The sequence below is a fragment of the Manis javanica genome, chromosome 12 (assembly GCF_040802235.1).
Source record: "Manis javanica isolate MJ-LG chromosome 12, MJ_LKY, whole genome shotgun sequence".
NCBI classification, from domain to species: Eukaryota; Metazoa; Chordata; class Mammalia; order Pholidota; family Manidae; genus Manis; species Manis javanica.
Genome location: NC_133167.1, coordinates 8297699 through 8323410, shown reverse-complemented (window position 1 = coordinate 8323410; position 25712 = coordinate 8297699). Strand labels below are relative to the sequence as shown.

At 41.3% G+C, this 25712-nt stretch overlaps 1 protein-coding gene across 7 annotated transcripts in view; it reads left to right on the top strand.

Annotated features, from left to right (window-relative positions):
- SP140 (SP140 nuclear body protein) overlaps nt 1-25712 on the top strand; it is a 53413-nt gene that overhangs the window by 11994 nt on the left and 15707 nt on the right. For 6 of the 7 annotated variants that reach the window (XR_012123473.1, XM_073218002.1, XM_073217999.1 and 3 more), the window contains 9 exons: nt 1258-1407; nt 5215-5295; nt 6407-6490; nt 7246-7329; nt 15331-15417; nt 15638-15754; nt 16549-16605; nt 22935-23000; nt 24785-24865. Coding sequence is in view for 6 of the 7 variants with exons in the window: in XM_073218002.1 (XP_073074103.1) it covers nt 1258-1407; nt 5215-5295; nt 6407-6490; nt 7246-7329; nt 15331-15417; nt 15638-15754; nt 16549-16605; nt 22935-23000; nt 24785-24865 (807 nt within the window). In the remaining variant the exon portion in view is untranslated. The remainder of the gene's footprint in view (nt 1-1257; nt 1408-5214; nt 5296-6406; nt 6491-7245; nt 7330-15330; nt 15418-15637; nt 15755-16548; nt 16606-22934; nt 23001-24784; nt 24866-25712) is intronic. The other variant, XM_073218003.1, reaches the window with a different exon arrangement.

Sequence of the window (25712 nt, the reverse complement as noted above, 5' to 3'; positions counted from 1 at the left end):
AAGGAAGTAAAGGGGAGAAGAGAGTGGGTGGCAGAGAGAACCCCCAGCTGTCTGGGGCCGCCGGGCCTGCGGGCAGCCCTCACTCCGATCACCTTGTTGAATGCTCACCCATAAGCCATGTACTTTTGCAACCAATAGCCACTCGCTTTTCAACCAGCCTTTCATTCATATTATTACCAATAATTAATCATTAAATTATAACTCATAAGACACTGATACTGAAAATTACAAATTCACACTGTTACCTTAACCCAGATATCCCTTTACAAATAGCCTCTTACTTAATCCTCATAACAATCCTATCATAAGGGTTTTGTTCTTCCCATTTTTTCAGGAGAAGCAACTAGGCATGAGGCTAGCTGGTAATTTGTGCAAGGTCACACACGGGAATTAGCCCATCTAGGACTCAGACAGACCCTCTCATCTATACCAGTTAAGAGCAAAGATTCTGAGGCGTCCCTGCCAGGCTTTGAATCTTGACTCTACCACTCACTTAACTGGGAAAGTGACTTAATTTTTGTGTTTCAGTTTCCTTATCTATAAATCTATACCTGTATCTATAGTAAGGTCATTGTGAGATTAGATGATTTAATTTATGTGGAATATATTATTATTTGTGGCACAAAGTAATTGTTATGTGTTTACCTCTGTTGTTGTAATGTGTATCTGACTCTAACAACTAGATGTTTAATCTAGTTAACATGTTTAATCTAGTTAGATCTAGATGATTTAAATTTCAAGATTTTTGTCCTCAGACACCTACTGAAGAGAAAATTATTTCCTAGGCTAGAGTAGCAATGACTGAAACAGCCTTTTTCTTGAAAACAAGAAAAGGTCTCTATCCTTAAGCCAAATGTCTATAGTAAATTTATTTATTTATTATATGTTGATTTTTTTCCCTTGGAAATGACCAATATAAGAAAAACCGTAAGAATATAATTAGCCATGTATCTTTTAACTTGGATTTATATTTTTAAATGTATTATATATTTTTTAATGTATTATTACATTTATGTAAAATTTGGATCTATCTTAATGATCATACTTAATCTTTGAATAAAGACAAATTGCTGGAAGTATAAAATGACCACTAAAACGTACAAAGTACATCAAAAATACATATAGAGATTCGTCTACTGCTGAGGGTGGTGGGAATGAGAATGGGTGGGAGGATTAGTGATGGCTACTGGGAAAGAGAAAGAGGCTCATCATGAAGGGAGGAAGGAACAATTCCTCACCAGTCCTGCTGTGATTCAGGTGGCAGCCGACCTCGAGCTAGAATTCCAGAGCTTCTCAGTGATGGTTGGCAGACAAGTCTGAGGGACGGACATTCCTCTCGTGACCCAAAAGGTGCAATAGGAAATGAAGAAATGACAAAGGAATGTGCCCAAGAATCTGAACAAGCAGGTAAGTTTGGCTGACAGGCCAACATGTGCCCAGATGGCTGACTCTGAGGGACAAGCACCCACAGGGAGGGGCAAGGGCTGTGTCCCATGCTCATAGTTCAGAAAGGAGGCCCCAAGGAGCAGCGACCAGGAGCAGAGGAGTAGATCAGAGCCTGAGGCAAATATAATTTTATTTACCAAGAAAGGGTGTCTGGTTTCTATTTCAGAGGGGAGAGGGAAACAAACAGAGACAGAGAGGGTAGAACACTGCAATGGCCTAGGTATACAAAGAGCTGAAAAAGCTAATCTAGAGAGACAAAGGGATAGATAGAGTTGGCACACCTCACTGGGAAGAAAGAGGCAGAAACGGGCACCAGGAGTGGCCAAGGAGAGAGAAGCCCTCAGAATCATGGAGGCACAAGTACTTCCTAGGGTAGAGGCAGCACTGGGGGCAGAACTATAAGTGGAAATGCAAGATACGAAGAGAGTAGAATGAGTGGTAAAAAGACTGAAAAAGAGGTCTGGGAAAAATAAACCTCCACTCCTACTTCACACCATTTATAAAAACTATTTCAAGTTGGATCACAAATCTAAAAGGTAAGGCTAAAACTATGAAGCTTCTAGAAGAAAACAGGAGTGTGTCTTTGCAAGTTTGGGGCAGGTAAAAGTTTGCTATATAGGACACAAAAAGCATGAATTATAAAAGAAAAACTTGGTAAATTAGACTTCATCAAAATTAAGAACTTCTGTTTATCCAAAGACACCCTTGAGAAAAGGAAAAGGCAAGTCATAGACTGGGAGAAAATATTTGCAATATACTTATCATCTGACAAAAAAATTGTACCCAGAATATATAAAAAACTCCTGTGAACAAATAATGAAAAGACACACCATCCATTCAAAAAATGGACACAAGACTTGACCTGACACTCCACTGAAGAAGATACAAAATGGCCAATAAGAACATAAACAAAGTGTATAATATCACAATCATCAGGGAATATAAATTTAAAACCACAATAAGCTACCATTAGAATTGTTAAAATTAAAAAGACTGACAACATCCAATGTAGGTGAGAATGTGAGCAATTAGAACTCTCTCATATATATTGCTGGTAGGAATGGAAAGGGTATGACCAGTATGGAAAACTACTTGGAAGTCTCTTATAAAGTTAAATTTAACCTATGACTCAGCCATTCTGCTCCTAAGTATTTGCTCATGAGAAATAAAAATGTGTGTCCACACAAAGATTTGTACAAGGATGCTTATAGTAGCTTTATTTCTAACAGCTAAAATCTGGAACCAGCCCAAATGCCCATCAACAGGGGAGTATAGAAACAGACTATGATATATTTATAGAATGGAATATTTTCAGCAATAAAAATTGAATGAGCTACTGGTATATGTAACAACACAGATGAGCCCCCCAAACATTACATTGAACAAAAGAGGCCATTTGTAAGAGTACGTGCTGTGTGGGCGACTTTATGTGAGCATCAATACAGACAAGTATAATGCCAGAAAGGAAGGAATTACTAACAGTGATAGAAATCAAAACAGTGGCTGCTTATAGGGGGTGGAAACCGACTTAAATCAGCACAAGAGAACTTTCTGGCCATCATGGAAATGTTCCAGATCTTGACTGTGATGTTGGTTACACAGCTTTTTCACATGTAAAATATGAATGTCTCAGTGAAAAAGAGGTAAGCACGGCTCTGTTGGGCCTCAAGTAGGATTTTTGGAGCTTCAATATCAGATTTCAGCTTGAGCACACAGAGGTCTCTTTTCTGGTCACTGAGTTATATCATTTTCTTGTCACCCTCTTCAGCATCCAGTGAACACTCACATCTCCCAGTGAATAATGAAAAAGGGCTAAAAGATAGACTAGGATTATTGCCATGGACAGGTACTGTTCTGAATGGACAAGTGAACTATCATTTAACTTACCAACTCTGTATTAGATCTTTGTTTTCTTGTCTTCATGGAGGGAAAGCCTACGTTTTTTCTCCAATCCTAGGCCTCTGCTAGCCCCTACATCTCCCACCTGCCGCTAACTGCCCACAGATGTGAGAAACAACGAGAAAAGGAATCTGAGCTCCTAATATAAAGGGTATTCATTGATGGAGAATATAAAATGAGAAAACGGAAAAGGTAGACAGGGGTTACTATCTGACAAATTATATGGATGAATCCAGCCTTCCAAAAGGAACATAAAACCCTGCCCCTCCAGGTTGGGATGGGGGATAATTTACAATTAATTTCACAGAGGAACTTGGAAATAATATGTCACGTGAGGTTCCCATGGGAGACCTTCATCACAAAGTTGGCCAGTTGGAGGCCCCTGATCCAGCAGTCAAAGTCCCAGAGAAGAGTTTTGGTGATGATGAGAGAGAGGATGAAATCACATAGAGAGACAAACATTGAAATAGTGATGGCAGACAGAAGATCAAGGTAAAGTGGGAGAAACAGAGATGGAAAGGAAGGGAGTGTAAGACGCAGCACAGAAGAGAGAAACTGAGAAATCTTTCAAGGAGTAGAAGTAAAAGCTGAGAGAAAATAGAGAGCAAGAAAAGGTGGAGAGGAAAATAAATACTAAGAATGGGGAAATTGGGGGAGAGCTACACGTATGAAGAGAAAGGGTTCAAAGAGAATGGATGGAAAATAAGCTGAGAGTGAAGAGGGGAAAAGGGGAGAGGAACAGATTGGGACATTATAGGCTTGAGGAAAGAGCGCTGGATAAAAGCCTTTGGCACACGAGTTGAAAGCATTAGCTGTGCATTCTCAGATTAAACTGCCCCTAATTATCAAAGTGGCACCTGCCAAGTGTCAGATTGCCATAGACCTCTCCCTGAATATTCCAGTGATTTGAGACTAAATCTCCACCCCAGACTATCTTCAGAGTACACTTATCTGTGGACCTGCAGACCATGGGTCTGGTATTTACACTTTAATTCTTTTAAGAGCCTTAAACTTGGAACTTCCAGAATGGAAAGCAGCATCCTCATCGTTCAAGCTACACTTAACCCCTCTTCGGCACTCCTTCTCTCAGGGACGGATTGCTATTGTTCCATGGGTTTTCAAGTTAGAAACCTACAGGTCGTTTGTGACTTGCCCTCAAATACGTGCCCGATACTCATTCACCATGTCGTGTCTCCTTCAGAAGCTCGAGAAAGTTTCTCATAATGATGTCCAAGGTTGCCCATAACAAGCCACCTGCCAGTTGCCCCAGCCTCTTCACCTGCCTCCTACACATGTTACTTCAAGGCAGAATAAACTTTCTTCCCTAACAATTTTAATTATTAAATCTCCCTTTCATATCTGAGCCATTCATATGCCTTCTTCAGAACTGTTGCCATCTTATACTGCCCTCCACTTACCCTTCTCCCTCTGGTTAAATCCTATTTAAAACACTGTGTCAGGGAGGCCTTCCTGTAGAGAAAACTAGACAAGAACAACTGAGAGACAAAGGATAGTAACATGAACGCAAGAGAAAACAGAGCAGAGAAGAAAGAAACACACCAAGTGAAAGAGAACCTCCAAGATACACCAGCAGAAACAAGCAGAGGCAGAGGTGGGTAAAGTCTACAGATCACACAGAAGCAGGAAGAGGTGGAGAAGGTGTAAGAAAATGAAGATTTTCTCATAATGGGTGAATGCTTCTCAGCCTTCCCTAAAGCTATTGAAACAAAGTTAACCTTCAGGCCAGGTTGTTGTGGGGAGTGGGGACTTCCATTTTCTCGGGCCTTCTTGGTTTTCTTACTGTGTTTTTGCTGTGATTCATCCTTGTTCTTAAATTGAGGTATCCTTGGGTTTCATTCCCGTCTGCAGAGGGCAGCAAAGCCTGTGAGGAGACCAATGACGGAGAAGAGCTTCCGGAAGCTGTGAGCTCCCCACCAACATGTGGGCCAGGTAAGGAAGGGTTCACCAGCTGTGCCAGCATCGGGCAGCTGAGCGCAGAGCTGGTGGACTGCAGACTCCATGGTCAAAAGATCCAGTGTGTCCTGGAATCAGTAAGTCACGTAAATGTTCCTAAGTCTACATTCTAGTAGGAACATGCTGAAGAAAGATGATGTCTTTCATACCTGTTAATAGCAAAGACTTGGGTTTATACTACCCACCCTCCAGCTTCTTTAGAGAAGAAAATCTAAGCATTATTCTTTTTGTTTATAATATTATTACTTTGTGCCTATCTTCAGAAAAAAAAAACCAAAAGAATCTTTGTCCTTCAGATCAACAGCTCTCAAATCAAAATGATAATTTTTGGCTAATATTTTGCTTTGTATTGCTGTGTTTTTTCAAAGAATTTTGGAAAAGGAGATGTCATTTTATCTCCACAAATTTGGTCATTTAGACAAATTTTTGCTTATTCCTATTTTATAGATAAAGAAATAGAAGCACTAATGTGTATAAAGGTCTTTTACCAAGTCAAAGTAGTTAAGTGAGTGGAGGGACCAGCATCCTCAGTGACTCGCTGTGGTGGTGGATGTGTGGGGCTGGCAGGGAGGTGGTGCAGCCCGGGCCCTGCTCACTGTGGAGGCCCCAGGAGGAGCTGGTACCCAGGGCTCAGGACTCCATGAAATATATCCAACAGATACATTTCATTTGCTCAGGTGAGAGCAGAGAAAAGCAGAAAGAGATGGTAGGATTGGAGCTTGCCATGGTGGATGCAAAGATCTAGAAAGAAAAACCAAGCCACAAGTAGGGAGACTGGTGAAGAACACTGGAGAAGGGAAGACAGAGAGGGAAGCCCAGGGTCTGAGGGTGCCCCGCCCTGTGGCATAGAAGCAAGAATGGGTGATGACAGGGAAATGAGGAGGAGGAAGAAGGTATCTCGGGGGTGATGGGAGGGAAAAGACGCAGAACAGCGTCCTGGTGGGTCTTAGGTGAGGTCCTCGGGGCAACTGTCTCTCTTCCCTGTGGGGAAGCCCGCCTGAGCCCTGAACACTGGAATCTAGTGGGGGCATCCTGACGCATGCCCACGCCACCGTGCCTGGTTGGTCATTTCTGTGTTCCTCCTCAGTTTCCCATGCACACCAAGCTCTCCCAGGGGCTGACGGAGGCAATCCTGAAGAGACACCCAGGCTGCAACCGGGTGGCGGGGGAGGTAATTATGAGTTAAATAACTCTTCACCTCCTGAAGTTTGTTCGCCTCTCTGCACAAGGAGCACTTCCCTTCCTTCCTCCAAACACAAATGCTTTCACTCAGCCTCTGGCCACGTCCCTTAGGTGTGTGGGAGGCAAGGGGAAAAGGAGGGTTGTGCGCCCCGGTGGGCATGGGGCCCTGGGCAGAGAATTAAGGGCCCAGAAAAATAAAAACATAGACTGGGGGCACCAAATGGAGTTATCTGAGTCGGGCTTATTTTATCCAAGTGTATAGGGAATTGAGTTCCACCAGGTTGGGATTTGGGAAGAGAGAGATCATTTAAAACTTGTTTCCCATGAGTTGCGTGGGATGAATGAAATATTGTGTACGGGCCAGACAAATAAGAAGTGAGTAAAAAAAAACAAATAGGAAATAATGGGACAAAGAGGTACAGAACGTCACAGAGGAATAAAAAGACAGAAATGTGAGGGAGTGTCAGGGACAGCAAGTCATAGTCGAAGAGATCCGTAGCTTCATGGTCCAGATACAGCAACATGTGGAGACAGGAAAGAGGGGAGGGCAGAAGGCGAGGGGGAAGGGGTCTATCAAGGTGCAGAGGGATAGCAGAGCCGGGATGGTGCCAACATCCTGTTCTCCCCGAAGAGTAGTTCTGCTGCCTTCGGCACCAGGGCTCTGAAGCGTCTGGACACTGACCACAGCCAGGGAGAGCCCTGGTCCCTGGCATGCTCTGCCATGTTCCTGTTTCTCTTCCTCAGTGTCCTGTGGACTTAAAGCTCTACAAACAGATGAAAAAGGAGAATCGGAAGAAATGCCCAAGTTACAACCTCACAATAAAAGAGGTAATTGGGATTAAATGACCTACTTTCTAATTAAAACTTAATTTTCCTGTCAACATAGAGAAGCACCTATTCCTTCATCTCCTTTTCTGTTCCCTTTCCATCCATCCATCCATCCATCTATCCATCCATCCATCCATCCATCCATCCACACTCACCTACACACACAGACGGACATGCCCAGTTTCTGGACACTCTCCTTGGGGGACACAGGCACTGAGGGAAGGGTGAGCTCAGACTGGTTGGGGTTTCCTGGGTGCAGAACATGGGCAAAGAGAGGGAGGGTGAAAACATAGATGGAGTCATTAAATGAAGAAATCCCAGACTGATGGCCAACCTTTCCTTAATAAACACGGAACCTAAATCTAGCCAGTTTGGAATGTGTTACCAGGGAGGGGAGAGAATTTTCAACCTACTTTCCTGGAGATTGTGCCAGGAGCAGGGGCGGGGTGAGTGTAATTGCAAGACAGAAAACTTGTGTGAAAGGCTCTTGAATGGACCTCACCAGGGGAAGGATCTCTGCTCACTTGTCAGTGGCAAAAGACAAGGACTTTGATGATAGGGGAGAAGGACAAAATACACAGAAAGGCTGAAATTTTGAGATCTGAATTTTAGGTTGAAAAATTAGAAACAGAAAGTTAAGCACTAGAGAGAACAGAGAGAAGCAGGAAATTGAGCCCTGGAGAAGAAAAGAGCTGAGCTCAGTAAGCAAACAAGATGCAGGATGAGAAAGGTGGCGCACATGATAATAAGAGGGCAATGCAGAGGCAGGAAATGCTAAGGAATAGAAAGGGGGGAGAGGCACAAAGGTGATAAATAGAGAAGAAAATGAGGGACAGTGCGGGACAAGTCAGGAGAGAGTACACACCGTGTACAAGGGAGAGAGAAGATGGTTGGGGCATTGTAGGACCTGACAGAAGAGTCGCTGGACAGAAACAGCTTCTGGCACTAGGGGTAGAATAGGTTAGTGAGGAGTTCCCAGAGTAGGGGGCCACTTATCAAAGTGGCACCTGTAATATACCCAGAGGCAGGGGCCTACCCCAGGTGTTCTTGTCTGCTCCCGTCTACAACTTAAGGATCCCGAAACACCCTTGTCTGGCCCAGACTTGTCTTTTAAGCTCATTCCTCTGAGCACCTGAATACACCTGTGCAGGGATCTGAAAGACATTTCCATTTGGGCGTTTGCAAGAACCTCAACACTTTGACGACTGCACATGCCATCTCTCCTGGTGTTCAGCCTCTTTTCCTGGGGTTCCCGATCTCAGTGATAAAAAAATGAGAAATGATATACAGAGACAAACAAAGACCAACACAGATCCTGTGGAAGGAAGCACGAAAGAAACTATGTAGAGAAAGAGTTATATCAAAATAATTTAAAAATTGATGCAGAGTAAAAACGGCTAGATAAGGAAGAGAGGAGAGAAGTCAGGATCCTGTAACACTGAATGGAGTAAGTGCACTAGACAGGAGCATCTTTGAGCAAAAAGAGTCTGTCTCAGTAGTGAGGTTTCAAAGATCCCCCAGAGAAGAGACAGGAACCACCCTCTCCCAGGCAGTCTGAGTGATTCTCAGGTGACAGGGTGAGTGACAAGGGCGAGCGCTAGGCAGACCCGTCTTCCAAGGGTATCCGTATGGACCTGAAGCCATTTATCCCAGGACCATCTCCTCCTGGCTGTCTTTCAAGAACTGTCACTTTCAAAATAAAAGCCAACATCTTCCATGAAACTAGAAACTCCTCCTTCTCCAGAGTTTGCGCCCTCAGTAAAGGGAACATGAATGTTCCATTTTGCTCCCATCTGACCCACTTCCTCCACTTCAGCATGATTGTTACCTGCCAGATGCAGATGAGATCACATTATTTTTCCACATACACCCGGTGCCTTTTGTGGCCTTAGGATGAAATCAGTTATCTTCCTGCGCCTCCCTGGGCCTGACATTCACCACGGGGCCCCAGCCTATTTCTTCTGCCTCATCTCTAATGATACTGCTGACATTGTCAGTGATTGCAATGTGCTGATCTTTCTTTTATAGGCGGGCCTTTGGATAACTTTCCTCTGTTCGGTGACGTTGCCGTGGCCCACTCTGATCCTTATCCCGTCCCCTGATCAGGTTATATTATACTGTTTCAGAGATGCCTCTCCTGACACCCGTATGAGAAAGGGAGAGAGAAGGACACAAGTGGGGGAATCGTGGGGAAGGGCAATACAGGGGGATGTCAGGGGGACAAGAGAAAAAGAGAGAGCAGCAGAGACAGAAACGCATCCACACGAAGAGAGGCACCTGGAGACACTGGCTGTGGGAAACAAGGGCAGAGGCAGAAATAATGTGCAGAAGTAATGGGGAAGGAGAAGAAGCAGGGAGCGAATCAGGTGTGTGGGGGGCTGGGGGGGAAGGGAGGTCTCAGCTTCTGGTGAGGGTGACAGAGGAGCGACTCAACCCTATAGCCAGGGAAACCCGAAGGGCAGCCGGGGTGCTCTGGGACAGGACAGCCCATCTCGGAGATCCCGGAGCTGCCTTGCGTCCCTGCTTGTCTCAGGGTGGGTTTTCCTGCTCTGGTTTGTGCTGGTCATACACTGGACCCTCGAAGGCATCTCACTGTATTCAGCAGAAGGCAGCAGAACCTGCTTAGATTGTGAGATAGGGGAGAGGCCGAGGAAGCCTTGCGCTCCCCACCAGGAAGTGCATCAGGTAAGAGAGAGTGAGGGATTTTCTGGGCTGCAGGGTGTCCGGACGGACAGTGTCTACTGATGCATTTCACTCTGAGCATACTCCACAATGAAAATTCCAGTTAATTCTCAAATACCATTCTTCATATTTACCGTGGCCCTTTGGGAAAATTATTAAGAGGTTGTGTTGTTTCATTGTAGGTATTTGTATATTCAGTTGTAGACAGAATCACTCATAGGGGAAGAATACAAAAAATTTGGTTAACTTTAGTGGATCTCTTAGTATATTCTGTCTGCTATGTATTGTTATCTCCCCAAAATATTTATATCACCTCTTTCAGCACAGGAACATAATCTTGTCATTATCTTTCATTGCCTACAGGGAGTACATTTGTCAGTTAAGGTGGCACAGCATACTTTAGAGCATTATCAGTTTTTCTTTGCCTGAAATATTTTGAACTTTTGATCTTACTTGAACAACTTGGTTTCAAATGTCTGAGTCTCTGTGGAGATTTGTTTTTTTTCCTATTCTGTGGCAACTGTCAGTTGGGTTTAAGCTGATTCTTATGGTTAGGTTGAGTCTGGGTCTTTGTATGAACAGTTGGTAGCACCCTGTCCCAAATGCTTAATAATAGACATCAGACTATTATTTCTTTAGGCTATTTATCCTTGATTAAAATTATTTTAGGAGCATAACTGCAAGTAAAGTCATTATTTGTCTCAACATGACATATTTTTAAATTCTTCCAGTTGACTACACTAGAAATATTTTGGAAGAACTGAACTATACAGTTAGGGTGGTGATCATCCCCAGTGAGGTCAGTCTAGGAACACTGTTAATAGTTGCAAAGAGAACATCATGGGGAAGTCAGAGGTCTCAAACATTAAACTAGCAAATAGAAAAGCTGAAGATATAAGGATAAAGGATGAAAGTGCAAAGGAGAATGTGATGATTGGTGTGACAGTCCAGGCATCAGGAAACCCTCATTCTGATGACCGTGAGTGGAAGCAGGCCACTTGATGAAATTGTCTGCATGTTCTTAGGATCTTTGGGTGGTAAAAAGACATCAAATAATTCACTTGATATATATTTTTATACAGATACCAGAAAAGATTTAGAAACCTATTTGTTTCCATAGCATTGAGAAGTTATGACCTACTTCAAAAGCATATTGCCTTTCAGTTTTAGCAATTTGACATGTCTTAGGGAAGACCCTATGTTCAGTTACTTGAGACAATTTCGTATTTTGCAAGGGAATGGATTCTACAAGGGAGTCTAGAATAGGCGTTGTACAACCAGCCTGATATTTTAATTCAATTTAATTTTGTTTTATAATAGGAAAGCTATTTCAGAGAAGTTCAACACCCCCATTGTCTTCAATACCCAGTTAATTCTATGTATCTTAATTGTCTTTTAGTAATTGGTTTTGGGTAATTTTGGATACTTGTAACATTTGTTATATAACATTTGTCTTTAGCCAGTAGATCATGGCTGAGAAAATAAACTGTTGCTTTACAAAATTAGAGTCTTTCCTTAGAAGTTTTGTTATAAGTAGACATTTTGTTTTTCCAGCTCTATCCAGATCTATAGAGTATAAGAGGAGGTGACCTATATATTGGACCAGAGAGGATGCACAAATGAACTTTATATCCCTCAGGTCTTAAAGTTTAAGACTTGGGAGGGGATGTTTGTATTCATTTCTCATTGCTGCCTAACAACACCAATTTATTACCTCACAGTTCTTGCGGTTAGAAGTCTGGATGAGCTCAACACAGGTCGCTGCTTAGGGTCTCAGAAGGTTGAAATCAAGTCAGCCAGACTGCCTTTTATCTGAGGCTCAGGGAAAACTCATCCAGGTCGTCAGAGGAGTCCAGTTCATGTGGTTGTAGGACGGGGGTCCCAGTTTTGTTGCTGATGGCTGGCCAGGGATTGTTCTCAGCTCCTAGAGACCACTCAACATTCCTTGACATGCGGCCTCCTGCAACTGCAATCCAGCAATAGCATGTGGGGTCCTTCTCAATCTCCTTTGAATCTCTGGCATTCTCTTTTGATACCAGCTGGAGGAAACTCTCTGCCTTTAAAGGGCTCATATAATTAGATTGGGCCTACCAGGATAATTTGCTTTTCTTTTTGTTAATGTTCACAAAATTCTTTTTTTCTTTTCAGTTTTATGGAGATATAATTGACAGACAACACTGTATCAATTAAAGGTGTACAGTATACTAGCTTGATACATATATTGTGGAATGATCACCACAGTAAGTTTAACATCTGCCATCTCATATAGACACACACACACACACACACAAAAAGAAAAAAAATGCTTTTTCCTTGTGATGAGAACTTTCAGGATTTCTCTCTAAGCAACTTTCAAATATACCATACAGCAGTGTTAACTACAGTCATCATGTTGTACATTATATCCCAGTACTTATCTATCTTATATAACTGGAAGTTTATACCTTTTGATTACCTTCACCCAATTCCCCCACCCCTACCCCTCCACCCCCCACCTCTGGTAACTACAAATCTGGTCTCTTTTTCTGAGTTTGGTCTTTTTCTTTAAGATTCCACATCTAAGTGGGACCATACGGTATTTCTTTTTCTGTGTGACTTATTTCACTTAACATAATGCTCTCAAGGTTCATCCATCTCATCACAAATGGCAGGATTTCCTTCTTTTCTGTGTTGTTGAATTATGTTATCATTTGTCTCCGTATATTGCTTGATCTCTGTTTTTATTTGGTCATTGATCCACTGATTATTTAGAAGCATGTTGTTAAGCCTCCATGTGTTTGTGGGCTTTTTCGTTTTCTTCGTGTAATTTATTTCTAGTTTCATACCTTTGTGATCTGAGAAGCTGGTTGGTACAATTTCAATCTTTTTGAGTTTACTGGGGCTCTTTTTGTGGCCTAGTATATGATCTATTCTTGAAAATGTTCCATGTGCACTTGAGAAGAATGTGTATCCTGGTGCCTTTGAATGGAGTGTTCTGTAGATGTCCGTTAGGTCCATCTGTTCTAATACGTTGTTCAGTGCCTCTGTGTCCTTACTTATTTTCTGTCTGGTTGATCTGTCCTTTGGAGTGAGTGGTGTGTTGAAGTCTCCTAGAATGAATGCATTGCATTCTATTTCCCCCTTTAATTCTGTTCGTATTTATTTCACATATGTAGGTGATCCTGTGGTGGGTGCATAGATATTTATAATGGTTATATCCTCTTGTTGGACTGACCCCTTTATCGTTATGTAATGTCCTTCTTTGTCTCTTGTTACCTTCTTTGTTTTGAAGTCTATTTTGTCTGATACAAAGTACTGCTGCATTTTTCTCCCTGTTAGTTGCATGAAATATCTTTTCCATCCCTTTTCTTTCAGTCTGTGCATGTCTTTGGGTTTGAAGTGAGTCTCTTGTAGGCAGCATATAGACAGGTCTTGTTTTTTTATCCATTCAGTGACTCTGTCTTTTGATTGGTGCATTCAGACTATTTTTAGAGTGATTATCAATAGGTACGCACTTATTGCCATTGCAGGCTTTAAATTCGTGGTTACCAAAGGTTCAAGGGTAATTCCCTTACTATCTAACAGTCTAATTTAACTCACTTCGTGTGGTATTACAAACAACCTAAAGGTTCCTTTTTTTTCCCTCATTTTTCTTCCTCCTCCATTCTTTGTATGTTAATTGTATTCTGTACTCTTTTTCTATCCCTTGGGTGACATCTATTTAGTCTTAGGAATACTTCCATCTACAGGAGTCCCTCCAAAATGCACTGTAGAGGTGGTTTGTGGAAGGTAAATTCTCTCAACTTTTTCTTATCTGAAAATTGCTTAATCGCTCTTTCAAATTTAAATGATAACCTTCCCTGGTACAGAATCCTTGGTTCAAGGCCCTTCTGCTTCATTGCATTACATATATCTTGCCACTCCCTTCTGGCCTGTAAGGTTTCTGCTGAGAAGTCTGATGATAGCCTGATGGGTTTTCCTTTGTATGTAATCTTTTTTCTCTCTCTAGCTGCTTTTTAAAGTCTGTCTTTATCCTTGATCTTTGCCATTTTAATTATTATATGTCTTGATGTTGTCTTCCTCGGGTCCCTTGTGTTTGGAGATCAGTGCACCTCCATGACTTGAGAGACTCTCTCCTTTCCCAGATTGGGGAACTTTCCAGCAATTACCTCCTCAATGACACTCTTTACCCCTTTTCCTCTCTCTTCTTCTTCTGGTACCCTAGACAACCTTGTCCAGCTCTCCCCTCCCCCGCGCAGCAAGCTCCGTGCAAGCCCCGCCCCTTCAGCAGCGCTCCCGCCCCTAGGAAGCCTCTGGGACCGTCTGCCCTTCGCCTGCCCTTCCTCTGACACGGAGCGTGGGTGTGGATCTCCTCCTCCACAAACGGCCCGCAATCCATCTCTCCGGCGCTCCGCCTGTCTGAGCACCAGCGTCCAGAGCGCCACGCAGCGCAGGTTTCCGGTCCCAAAGCAGAGCTCCAGGGCTGGGTGCCCAGCAGGCCCAGGCCTCCACCCCTCCCCCTCCGTTTCTCTTCCTTCCGCCCGTGAGCGGGGTGGGGGAGGGGCCTGGGTCCCGGCGCATCGAGCCTTTCGTCGTTGCCTGTGTCGCCACGTCGGCTCTGATCCTGAGGTCTGCAGTCCGGGGCAGCCTTCTTTCCTGTTGCAGTTTTAGGGTTAATTGTATCAATTAACTACATTTTCATACTATTTGTGGTTTTGGGAGGAGTTCTCCGTCTCACCTCTCACACCGCCATCTTGAATCTTAGGTTTGTTTGTTTTTAAGAAAAGTAAGTGTTCTTTAGATAATGGTCTGAAAATAAAAGTTAGTGGTTGAGACTTGGGAACTCTTGGTCTTTTTTCTGTCTTTTATAGGAGTAGTATCAACTGCACTGTTTACTTTTGATATGTCAAAAGTTCCCCATTGAAACCCAGCCGTCTTTAGTGAAATTTTGCCATTTATTAAGATAAGTGCAAAAGTTAAAATCATACTGGGAGTACAGAGGAAGTAGTCACTGGCCAACTGGATGAGTTTAAAACTGGTTTTAGTAGTTGCTCTTTAAAATTTTCAGAAAACAGTTGTTGTTTCCTGAGAGGGTAAGATCGTTTTATTTGATTCTTGGGACTACAGTAGGAAAGTAAAAGTAGGGACAGCAGAATGAGGTGCAAAAGTTGAGAAAAGCATGGCTTTGTCTGATCTCAGGTGTGATTGGTGTAGGTGTATTTTTTCCCCAGAAAGCAATTCATTTTAACTCAGAATATCAGTGTGTAGCACAGGCCCCAGGGACTCTTTCCTAGTCCCTGTTTCAGGTTCATGGACAGTGAATTTCTTGTTTCTCTTTAGCATCTAGAAAACCAGAAGGTCTCCGGATGAAGAAAAAACGAAAATCAGTAAAGCTTACTTCTGGCCTACTACTCTATGATGAGCAAGGTAATTATAACTTAAAAAATAATAAAAACAGAAACAGAGTTCTGATAAAGAGAAAAAGACAAGGGAAGAAAGAAGGGAGACTTAAAGAAAAAGCCAGAAATAGGGAAGATCAATGGAATATTTCAGAGGAAATACTAGAAAAAGGGAGATCAACAAGGGCACAGAAAAGAGGGTCACCAGGGCCAAAGAAAAGTCTTCCTAAATCACTGTTTTGGTCCAGCCGCAGAGCTATCAGCACGTGGAAATGAGAAGTGTACCTGCGTTATGTGCTCCCCAAGAGCTGTGCCAGGGAGTCCAGAACCAAGGGCTGGAAGTAGCCAAGCACATGACATGATGGGTAAGGAGGGATGTGGGGTAGGGGTGGCTTCACAGGCACCATGGACCCAGGCAGGATGGTGCAGGGTGGTCTGGTTCATCCAGTGTCCTGTTCTCTGCATTTCCTTGACCTGACCCTTTGGGAATAGTAGGGGAGGCAAGAGATCCTTACAAAGCCGTGTTCAACAGGACATGTTGATCATATATGGGTGATGTAGTAGAAATACACCCTTAAAGACGGCAGTATCTTATTTACTACATGTATATTAGCAAATAAAGCCTTGTATTTATAGTCATTTCCATCCTTGTCACACTCAATCTTCTGGAGAACCCAAGAAAGCCAAGTAACCTTCTTCTAGTAGGTAATAGTATCATTTGTCACAACCTTAGAAAGCTCTCAAAAGACAACCAGTCCTGCCACTGAATGGTCAGGAGGAAAGACTTCAGATCAACTATTCTTAAAGTAGCATGTAATTTGATTGATGTCCTCTAGCATGTCGCTGGTTGATATAATGATTTCTCTATAAACTTTTTTATTTAATCCTCACAAAAAAATCTTAAAACCTAGACAAATCTCTCTTTTGTAAACTAAAATACAAAGGTATTTAAGAATGTTATTCAAAATCCCATTGAGAAATAATGGGCCCATCCTGGATTCCTTCTTCTCAATCAGTAGGTTTTTAGTTCCTGTAGAAGGAAGAGAGAAACAATAATCCAAGCATCTGCAAGTTTCAGCTTTCTGCAGTATGAATCATCCTAAAACTTGTAAATTTTGTTTATTGATTTGTTTCATTACCATTACCTGTTACTTTCTAGATACTGTGGATCTTGGAAACAACTCTGCTTTGGGAAAACTCAAAAAGAAGAAAAGAAGTAAGAGTGCATTACTTGCTTTTGATATTAAAAATGAGTTTTTTAATGCCAGACTTACATCATTATTATTATTTACAATAATAAGTGATAATAATATTATGGCCCCTCAAAGACATCCATATCCTAACCTCTGGAGCCTGTAATCTGTTATCTTACATGGCAAAAGGGATTTTACAGATCTAAGCTAGGGGCCTTAAAGGGGAGATTTTCCTGGATTACCTGCATGCACCCAGTGTAATAAAAAGGGCCTAAAGAGGCAGAGAATTGTTCATGGCTGTGAGGAGAGAGGAGACAGTGACCTGAAAGACAGCCCCAGAGTTACCATATTTCTGGGTTTGAAGATAGAGGAAAGGAACAAGGAATATGTGTGACCTTGGGAAGCAGGAAAAGTCAAGGAGATAGATTCTACTGCACAGTATTCAGAACTAATAAAAGCCTACTGAAATATGATTTTAGCCCAGAGAAACCTCCGTCAGACTTCTAACAAACATAACTGTAAGACAATAAATTTGCATTGTTTCAAGCCACTGAATTTGTGGTCATTTGTTATGGCAGTCATAGAAGTGTAATACAGATTTGGGTTATTGGAAGTGGGCTGCAACTATAACATATTCCTAAAAATGTGGAAATGGCTTTGGAATTGAGCAATGGGCAGAGGAAAATTGGGCACTGGGAAGAATTTTAAGTGGAATGATAGAAACTGTCTAGATTGCCTTGAACTGTTTGTTGGTAGAACTACAGGGCTAAAGACTCTGTTAGTGAGGACTTAGAATGAAGAACATGGTAGAGAAAACTTATTATGTCTTTAAAAAATATATAAATCATCATAGAAGGACTGTTAGAAATAGAGGCATCAAAGATGTCACTGGTGAGTGCTCTGAAGGAATGAAGGAATGTGGTTTTGGAGACCAGAAAAAAAGGGTATCATTGTTAGATAGTGGCAGAAAGTTCAGTGAAATTCTGTCCTATGGATGTGTGGAAAGCAGAACTTTCTGCCTATATAGCTAAGGAGATTTCCAGACAAAGTGATAAAAGTGCTGATGGTTTCATTTTGCTGTTTATAGTGAAATGTGAAAGGAAAGAGATAAACTGAGGGAAGAACTGCTAAACAGAAGGGATCAGGACTGGATTTAGAAAATTCCTGGCCTATCCAGGTCACAAGAGATGGTAAAACTAGGAGATTCACTGTCAGGAAGTGTGCTCTCTAGTGACAACCAAGAGCATGTGAAACAACCTCAGAAGTAGTGAAAGGTCAGAGTATTCAGTCACATAAAAACTTCTTAGAAGAGATTAGGTTTGTGACTCAGATCTCAGAAAAATAAAAAATAGATACGTGATAATATAGGAAAGATCTGTGAAGGAGCCATGTGTCTAATGGAGAAAATCCCCATGACATACCTGGGAGATCTATAAAGTCTTTGGGAATTTTCTACCAACAGAAGCAGAGACATCCTTGTCTTAATCCTTGGAACCTTGTGTTCTGTTACTTCACATGGCAGAAGAGACTTTGAGAGGGTGGTTAAATTCAGGACCTAGAGATGGGGAGGTTATCCTGGATTAGCTGGGTGGCCGCAGTCAACTCACATGGGTCCCTAAAGTTAGAGAACCTTTGCTACTGTGAAGAGAGGGGTATGTGACTGTGCAAAAATTATCAAAGAGATGCGATGCTGCCAGTTCTGAAGGCAGGGGGCCAATAAGCCAAGAAATGTGGGTGGCTTTCAGAAGCAGGAAAAGATAAAGAAATGGATTGTCCCCTGTAGCCTCCAGAAATGAATGAAGCCTTGTAGACATCTTGATTTTAGCCCAGTGAGACTTGTGTCAGATTTATAATCTTCAGAACTGTAACATAATTAATTTGTGTTGTTTTAAGCCACAAAGTGTATGCTAAGCAGCAATAGAGGACTAATATCCTTCATAAAACAAACAAAAAAAGGAATATTTCACTTTTATGTGGTTAGATTGCATCTTTTAAAATAGCAATTTATATATTTTTTAAATGCTCACATCTTTATGCTGTTGCTTTTTTATTTTAAAATATATTTTCTTTGTAAATTTTGATGTATATCTTTCCAGATTTTCTCTGTGTGTATTAACATATTTAGAATTATATCATAAATCTAAATAATCCTATTCATACTGTTAACTTTCCCTTATTTTAAATCAGTATGATATGCACAAGACATCATAAACATTGAACATTTTTGACAGCCTAACTGTAAAAAGTTTCATTTTGTTCCTATTACAATTTGCATTGCTTTTATTTTTGTTGTGCTTGAGCATTTTTCATTTATTCTTGGTCATTCTACAAGTGCCTGGTATATATGCTTTGCCAGTGTTGCTGTCTCATTGGTTTTTCTTTTTTAATCATGTTGAACAAACATAGGAATATTAATATACAAGTATATTAAATTTTTCCTGTTAATTTGGGTACAGTTGAGGTTTTTACAAGGAGAATGAACTATACATTTACTCAAATCAACGTTAATGTTCTTCAGCAAGTTTCAGCTTTTTTCTGTAGATCTTGCACATTTTTTACTTTCGTAGTCAATTTTATTGAGATAGAATTTCATACATAGTGTTTATCGCTGCTGTTAAGACATGAGTGGATAAGTTTTTAACAAATGTGTACAGTCATGAAATACCACCATGATAATCACATAGACCATTTCCATTACTCCAAAAGTCAACTTGTATCTCTTTTCCCACCCTGTGGCTCTTCACAACAGCTGATCTGTTTTTATCACTATAGTTTCTTTTTTAGAATATCATATAAATGAATTCATATAATATATAGTTTTATAAATGTCTGGACACTTTCATTTATCATAATGCTGTTGAGACACATCCATGTAGGTGTGTGCTTCAGTAGTTAGTCCATTTTTATTGCTAAGAAATATTCCTTTATATGGATGTATCACAGATTTTTTTATCTACCATAAATTACTATAGCTTTAAACGATTTAATTTTTCTTAGGTAAATACTAAGGAGTTACATACTTGGTCACATGAACAAAAGTACATGTTCAACATTTTAAGGAGCTATCAAAGTATTTTTCTAAGTGGTTGTATCCTTTTACATTCCTACCAGCAATATATGGAAGTTCCCATTACTCCACATACTCACCAATTGCTAATCTATTGTTAGCCATCCATTAGTACTGCTAATCTTAATTTTAGCAATTTTCGTGGGTACATACTAGTATTTCATCATAGTTTTAATTTGCATTTCCTTAATGAGTAATGGTGCTGAGCATACTTTCATGTACTTATTTACCATCCATGATTTCATTTGATGAAGTATCTATTGAAATCTTTTGCCCAAATTTAATTTGGTTGTCTGTTTTTCAGTTGTAAAAGCTATTTATATATTCTGGATACAAGTCATATAGTTTTGTAACTTGGTTATTAAGTCATATAGTTTGTGGCTTCCCTTTCATTTCTCAGCAATGTCAAAGAGCAAAATTTATTTTGAAGTCTTAACAGGTTTTTTCTTTTATAATCAGTGATCTTTCAGTCCTGTTTAGGAAATCTTTACTCAGTATCTTCTATTTTTGTCAAGTTTTATTGCTTTAGTTCTTATATTTAGATCTGTGGTCCAGTTTGAGTTAATTTTTGCATATAGTGTGAGATAATTATTTGTTTGCTTATGGATATCCAATTGTTCCAGCACCATTTTGCATTGAATTAATTAATTACTTTAACAACCTTGTTGACAAGTCAGTTGCCCATGTGTGTTTGAGTGTATTTCTGGACTTTCTTCTCTCTTCTATTTATCTATATGGCTGTCTTTCTGCCAAATCTATACCATCTTGAGTACCACAGCTTTATAATAGGTGCTGAAATCTGATAGTGTAAGACCGCCAATTTTGTTTTTCTTTTTCAAAATTGTTTTTGGCTATTTTAGGCCCTGAACTTTGAAGCTTCTTTCAGTTCAGCTGCTTTCAAGATGATGTTATTGGCCAGAGTGCCTACCGAGCTCCAGCCATATGTGCATGTTCTAGGCCACCAGCAAGGAAAAGGGTGAAGAGCAAAAGATATCTTCACCAGAGAACTGTCTCTTTTGTGAGAAGTTTTCTTCGAGTTCCTTTCCTCCCACAACAATATCCTTCTTTCATCTTGCTGATCATATCTTAAATTGGTGACCATCACACTATAAGGGAGGTTATAAACTATGGTATTTTGTCTGGACACACTGACATTTCCAATAGTGCAAATATTCTGTTAATTAATTAGGAATGGAAGCTGAATATCGGCAACACAATCTGAAGAATTGACTTCATCAATTCTTCAAAGTTTGTTTAAAGTTCCTTTATATCCAATTGTATGGTCAACATTTGTAAATCTTCTGTGCCACTTAAAAATTGTCTACAGTGAACTATTTGCTGGGCTCTGGCTTCTTCCCATATACATCTTCTTAATCAAGCACAACTTTGTTGTTTAAATTTTCTAAGTCTTCTAAACTAGGCTGTATTGGTTCCATCAGGTGTGTGTAGAGATGGTTTCCATTCTCCCACATGATTGTGTATTTGCCATTTCCTCCTTATTCTTGAACATTTTACTCAGAAGTTTCCGAGACAAGTGGGGCAAAGGCATTTTCATGATATAACCAGAATTCTGAACCTCTGAGGCCCCCTGAAGCTGTGTCCTCCAGGCTGGTAGGGGAAAAAACAAGTGAGGCGACATCTCCAGGAATAGTCAGCACAGAATCCTCCGTTTTCAGAATTGGTCTGCATAACACCATTAATCTCTCACCACTTTTGTCCTGATCATGTTTCCTTCCTGGGAACAGCTGCCTTCAGTGACCAAAGAGCCTTACAGTGGTGTGTGGACAGGAAGGGATGAAGGATGTAGTCCGATAGCCGGTGTGTCGGGAGTAGCTTTTCCAAAAAAGGCACACCATTGTCAGACCGCAAATGGTTCCAGCAGCCCGACTCAGGACACCCATGAGCTTCTAGGGTCACAGGGGTGTGGCCAGAGCCAGCTGGTCTGTAATATGAGGTGTGGATGGTGTTGAGGCACCACACACAGACCCACAACGGGCTTGAGGCCTGATCAGGGTGCCAGGAGCCATCAGGGGCAAAGCTCCCTGTGATGTGGTTCTCCCCAGTGTGGGCAAGCAGGGAAGCTTCTAGCAAGGGTCTCAGTCCTGGCACACAGCCAGAGCCCCTGCATCAGGATCATGGTGTCACAGGCCTCCATCAGCACACCCTGGGCACCTACTCAGGCATTTCCATGAGGCGCCCAGACAGGTCAGTCAGCACCACAGGTCATTTCCATAATCACGGCCCTGGACATAGGTGTCTTTACTCTGCCAGGTGTCAGACCAAGCATCTAGGCCATGTGCAGAAGCCCAGTCACCTAACTTTGGCCAGCCAGAGGAGTGGCCGGAGTTGGCTTTGAGGCTGAGCAGCTGCAGCAGTGGCTAGTGGCCATTGGCTGTCCGCTTAGCAGACACCAGCCAGTGGGCACTTGGCACCAGCCCAGCAAGGTGGATAGAAAGCCGAGGGGCCAAAGGGCAAAGTCCCCACATTCCTGAATATTCCATTTCTATTTGAAGAGCAAGGCTTCTTCAGCCCTTCCTGCCTCATAAGCCCTGGACTCTGAGGTGATGCATCTCAAAATGGACATCTCAGGTGGGAGAATCATAAGGCTTCCCTCCATGGGCTAGGTCTTCACTTTTGGCAGTAAATATCTAGTAGCTGACTGTTAGATCCACAGTAATAGTCATCTCTATTTATTCAGCACTAATGGTCTTGCATTCATGTTTTCATGTCATTCACAAGGAAGCAAAAACACAACATGAAAATCCACTGTAGCTTTTTAAAGACCTCCAGGAATTTGAGTTGCTAGATTAAATACAAGTGAGAGGATTTGTGTTACAGTGCAAGTACAGAGATTATTTGATGAACACTCTCCACATCCAAGTTGGGAATGCCTCCTGGCCTGCAGCAAAGCATATTAGCCACATTATTCAGCTGTAAAGAGTACCCCTCCTCATTGCACCTTTGAATGTACACAAAAACACTCGAAAAGGGAATGTATTGATATATAACCACAATAATTGTCATTCAGTCTAAGGCAACAGCAGGAATTTATATTCTAATTTTTTTAACTTTCAAAAGAAATCACATCTTATAGTCTGCCTAGTCCATGCCGAGTAAACTCTAACTCTGTAATCAACCCCCTGCCACACTGGTAGTTAAGAATTTTGCTCTGTTCTTATGGACCAAAGTCTGAAAAAAAAATACTTGAAAAACTACTGACATATATGGCTTTGACAATTATATTCACAGCTCTGAATGATTAACTATATTCTCCTTTGTTTGAAGGAAAAAAGAAATGTCATTCCTGGTCAAGAAATAAAAGAAAATGGCAGAAAAACATACATGAAAAAGGTGAGCAGGGAAACTGAAAAATCACACTGGGCCATTTTGAGTTTAATAAGGTGCTTATCATGTCCTTGCGGGCGGGCAGGCTCCTGAGGCCCTGGCGGTCTCCTAGCTACTGTGTCAGCTGGGATACAGGCTCAGTCACTGTGGCAAAGGGGCCCCCAAATACAGTGGCTCCAACAAAATGGTTTATATCTCATGCATGTAATTGTCCAGCGCTAAATGATCCAGGACTAATAGGGAGAGGCTGCGCTCCTCCGTGTGCGGCTGCTTTTCCAGGTCAAGAAATTTTTATTAATTTGGTAATATGTTCCAAAGAAGGCTAAATGAAGAAAGCAGACTGTATGCGTGCGTGTGCAAGTGTGCATGTATATATATATTTTAAAAATTTGTATGAACATATTTATTTAAATGTTTTTATATATCTATAAATCCTTATACATATTTATCTACTTATATATAGCAGGAGACATATAGATATATAGAGAAATCAATGGCAGTTCATTCGTAAAAATATATGCAGTGGTTATATTTGGCCATTGGACTATAGGTAATGCTTACACTTTCATTTGTTTTTTAAATGTGTGTGTGTATATTCAAAATATGAAGCGTATTCAACTTTTGTAATGAAAAAGTATTTTTAAATAGTAACATACTAAAAGAGAAAAACATAGGAGGTTCTTTTGAACAAGTTAATTGTAGCTATCTCCAGATGGAGATGTTTCATACAATTTTTATTTTCTAGATTTCTGTATTCTAATCAGACCCCTCAAAACTTGTTTATTTTAATACTGGTTTAAACAACTTCCTCCTAGACAATGAGAGCCTGACCTCATTTTCGACATGATTGCCAGTTGACCTATATAAGATTCTATGACTGAATCAGTAGATCTATATAAGATTTTAGAGTCCAATTAAAAATAATTAATTTTCACTAATCTATGTCTTGTGTGTGTATCAGTTTACATGGCTACCTTGTTGGTGAACATGCACAATTTTGTTTGGAAAGAAAAAAGCATTCATATCCATTTTAAGAATGGTTATCTTCATAATATCAAATATTTGGATTTGATCAGTGTAACATTTTCATTTAGGTTTATGTATATATAGGTAGATAAATTCTAAGCCACTTCTTTCTGTGAGAAACACACTCACTGGTCCAAATTCAACAAGTGGACATGGAGACAAAGAGAACAGCAGAGCGAGGCTTTAATGACGGCCTTGCAAGATCGGGTGCAGACACACCTGGGGAGTTTGGCGCCAATAATTTATCTCCTAGTATGCGAGTCCCTCCCCTGGTTCCTCATTGGCTGAGTACTACAGGGTTCACATTCTTTCCTGGACGTCACTTAAGCCAGTTATACCTTTTCTTTACATTTGTCTTAATTTTATTGGTAGGTTTAAAAAACTCAAACAAGTATAGCTAGGCCCTTATCAATTCCCCCACCCCCACTCTCAGCATGAGCAGCTTCCACCACGTGGCCCTTTGTTAATACCTTACTGTTAAAATGTTTAAACATCCTAGTGAGAATAAATCACATTTAGGTTTTATACTCTTTCCGAACAATTCCAAAGTAAATGAAATCTTATATGTGATTTAGAAGGTTTCCTTCCTAAAAATACAGAATATTCTGGACACCTGCTTGAGACGCTTTACTGTTAATTTCCTTTCTTGACTGAGTGTGTAGTGAAAGGGGGTTTGGAACTGAACCCAGTGTCCGTCACTTGCTTGTGGTCACATGTCAGCTGCTGTCTTGCCCCACCCTGTGTTTTCCCCTGCCTGTCCCCAGACAAGCGCAGAGCCACTGGCCCACTGGTCTCGAGTGGAAAGAAGGTGAAAACGCATCTACAAGAACTTGTCAAGATCAAGGGTAAGACAAAGTTTGTGTCCTTCCACTTTGCCCTGTGGTCAATACACATTTTGCTGAGGTTTTGAGGAACAGAAATCCTCCTTAATTTTTTACTAGTCAAGTGTAGCAGTCAGTTTGAGAGCCGTGAAATCAAGAAAGCAAATCCATTTGGAGCCAGGTTTGAAAATTGTTTGCATTTAGGTCATAATCCTTCTCTGCCTGGGACCTAACATTTTCATCTTCTGAGTTTTCTTTGCTTTTCATAGAAATTCCTTTAGTTTACATCACTGATTTATTAAAATGGTTGGACTTGGTAAATTGTAAACAGAAAGCAAGTTCATTCTCTCAGTGCCCTTTCAAATCTCCCTTCTAGATGAGCTTTTCCTATCTTGGGCAGGTTGCCAGGCAGCTGCGTCTGGGAGGTCTCTCTGGGCACCAGGAGAAACCTCAACCTGGACGCAGGAGGGCTCTTGACTCTGAATGAGGAAGAATTCTCGAGCAGGTCTGAAGAGGGTAGGTAAGGAAGGAATTCATTAGAGCGAGAGTAGAAATGAATGGCAGCGGCCTCACAGGCAGCTGAGAGCAGGAAAATGCAGAGGTGCAGAGGGCAACTGGAGCGAAAGTTTGCTAAACATTTTCTTGGTATAGGGCAGATTCCCTGGCCATCTCTTAAGGCAGGGGTCACTTGGCATTCCATGTCTGCTTGGATCTGCACTGCGTGGGGACTAGCTCCTACTACCTTGGGATTTGGGGAGCTGTGGAGCATGGGATGGAGTGAGATTACATTCTGAGGTCTTCCCAAAGAAGCGGGGTGTTCAGGCAGGCTCCTGCAGCTGCAGTTCACAAGGGTCACCCAAGCGACGTGAAC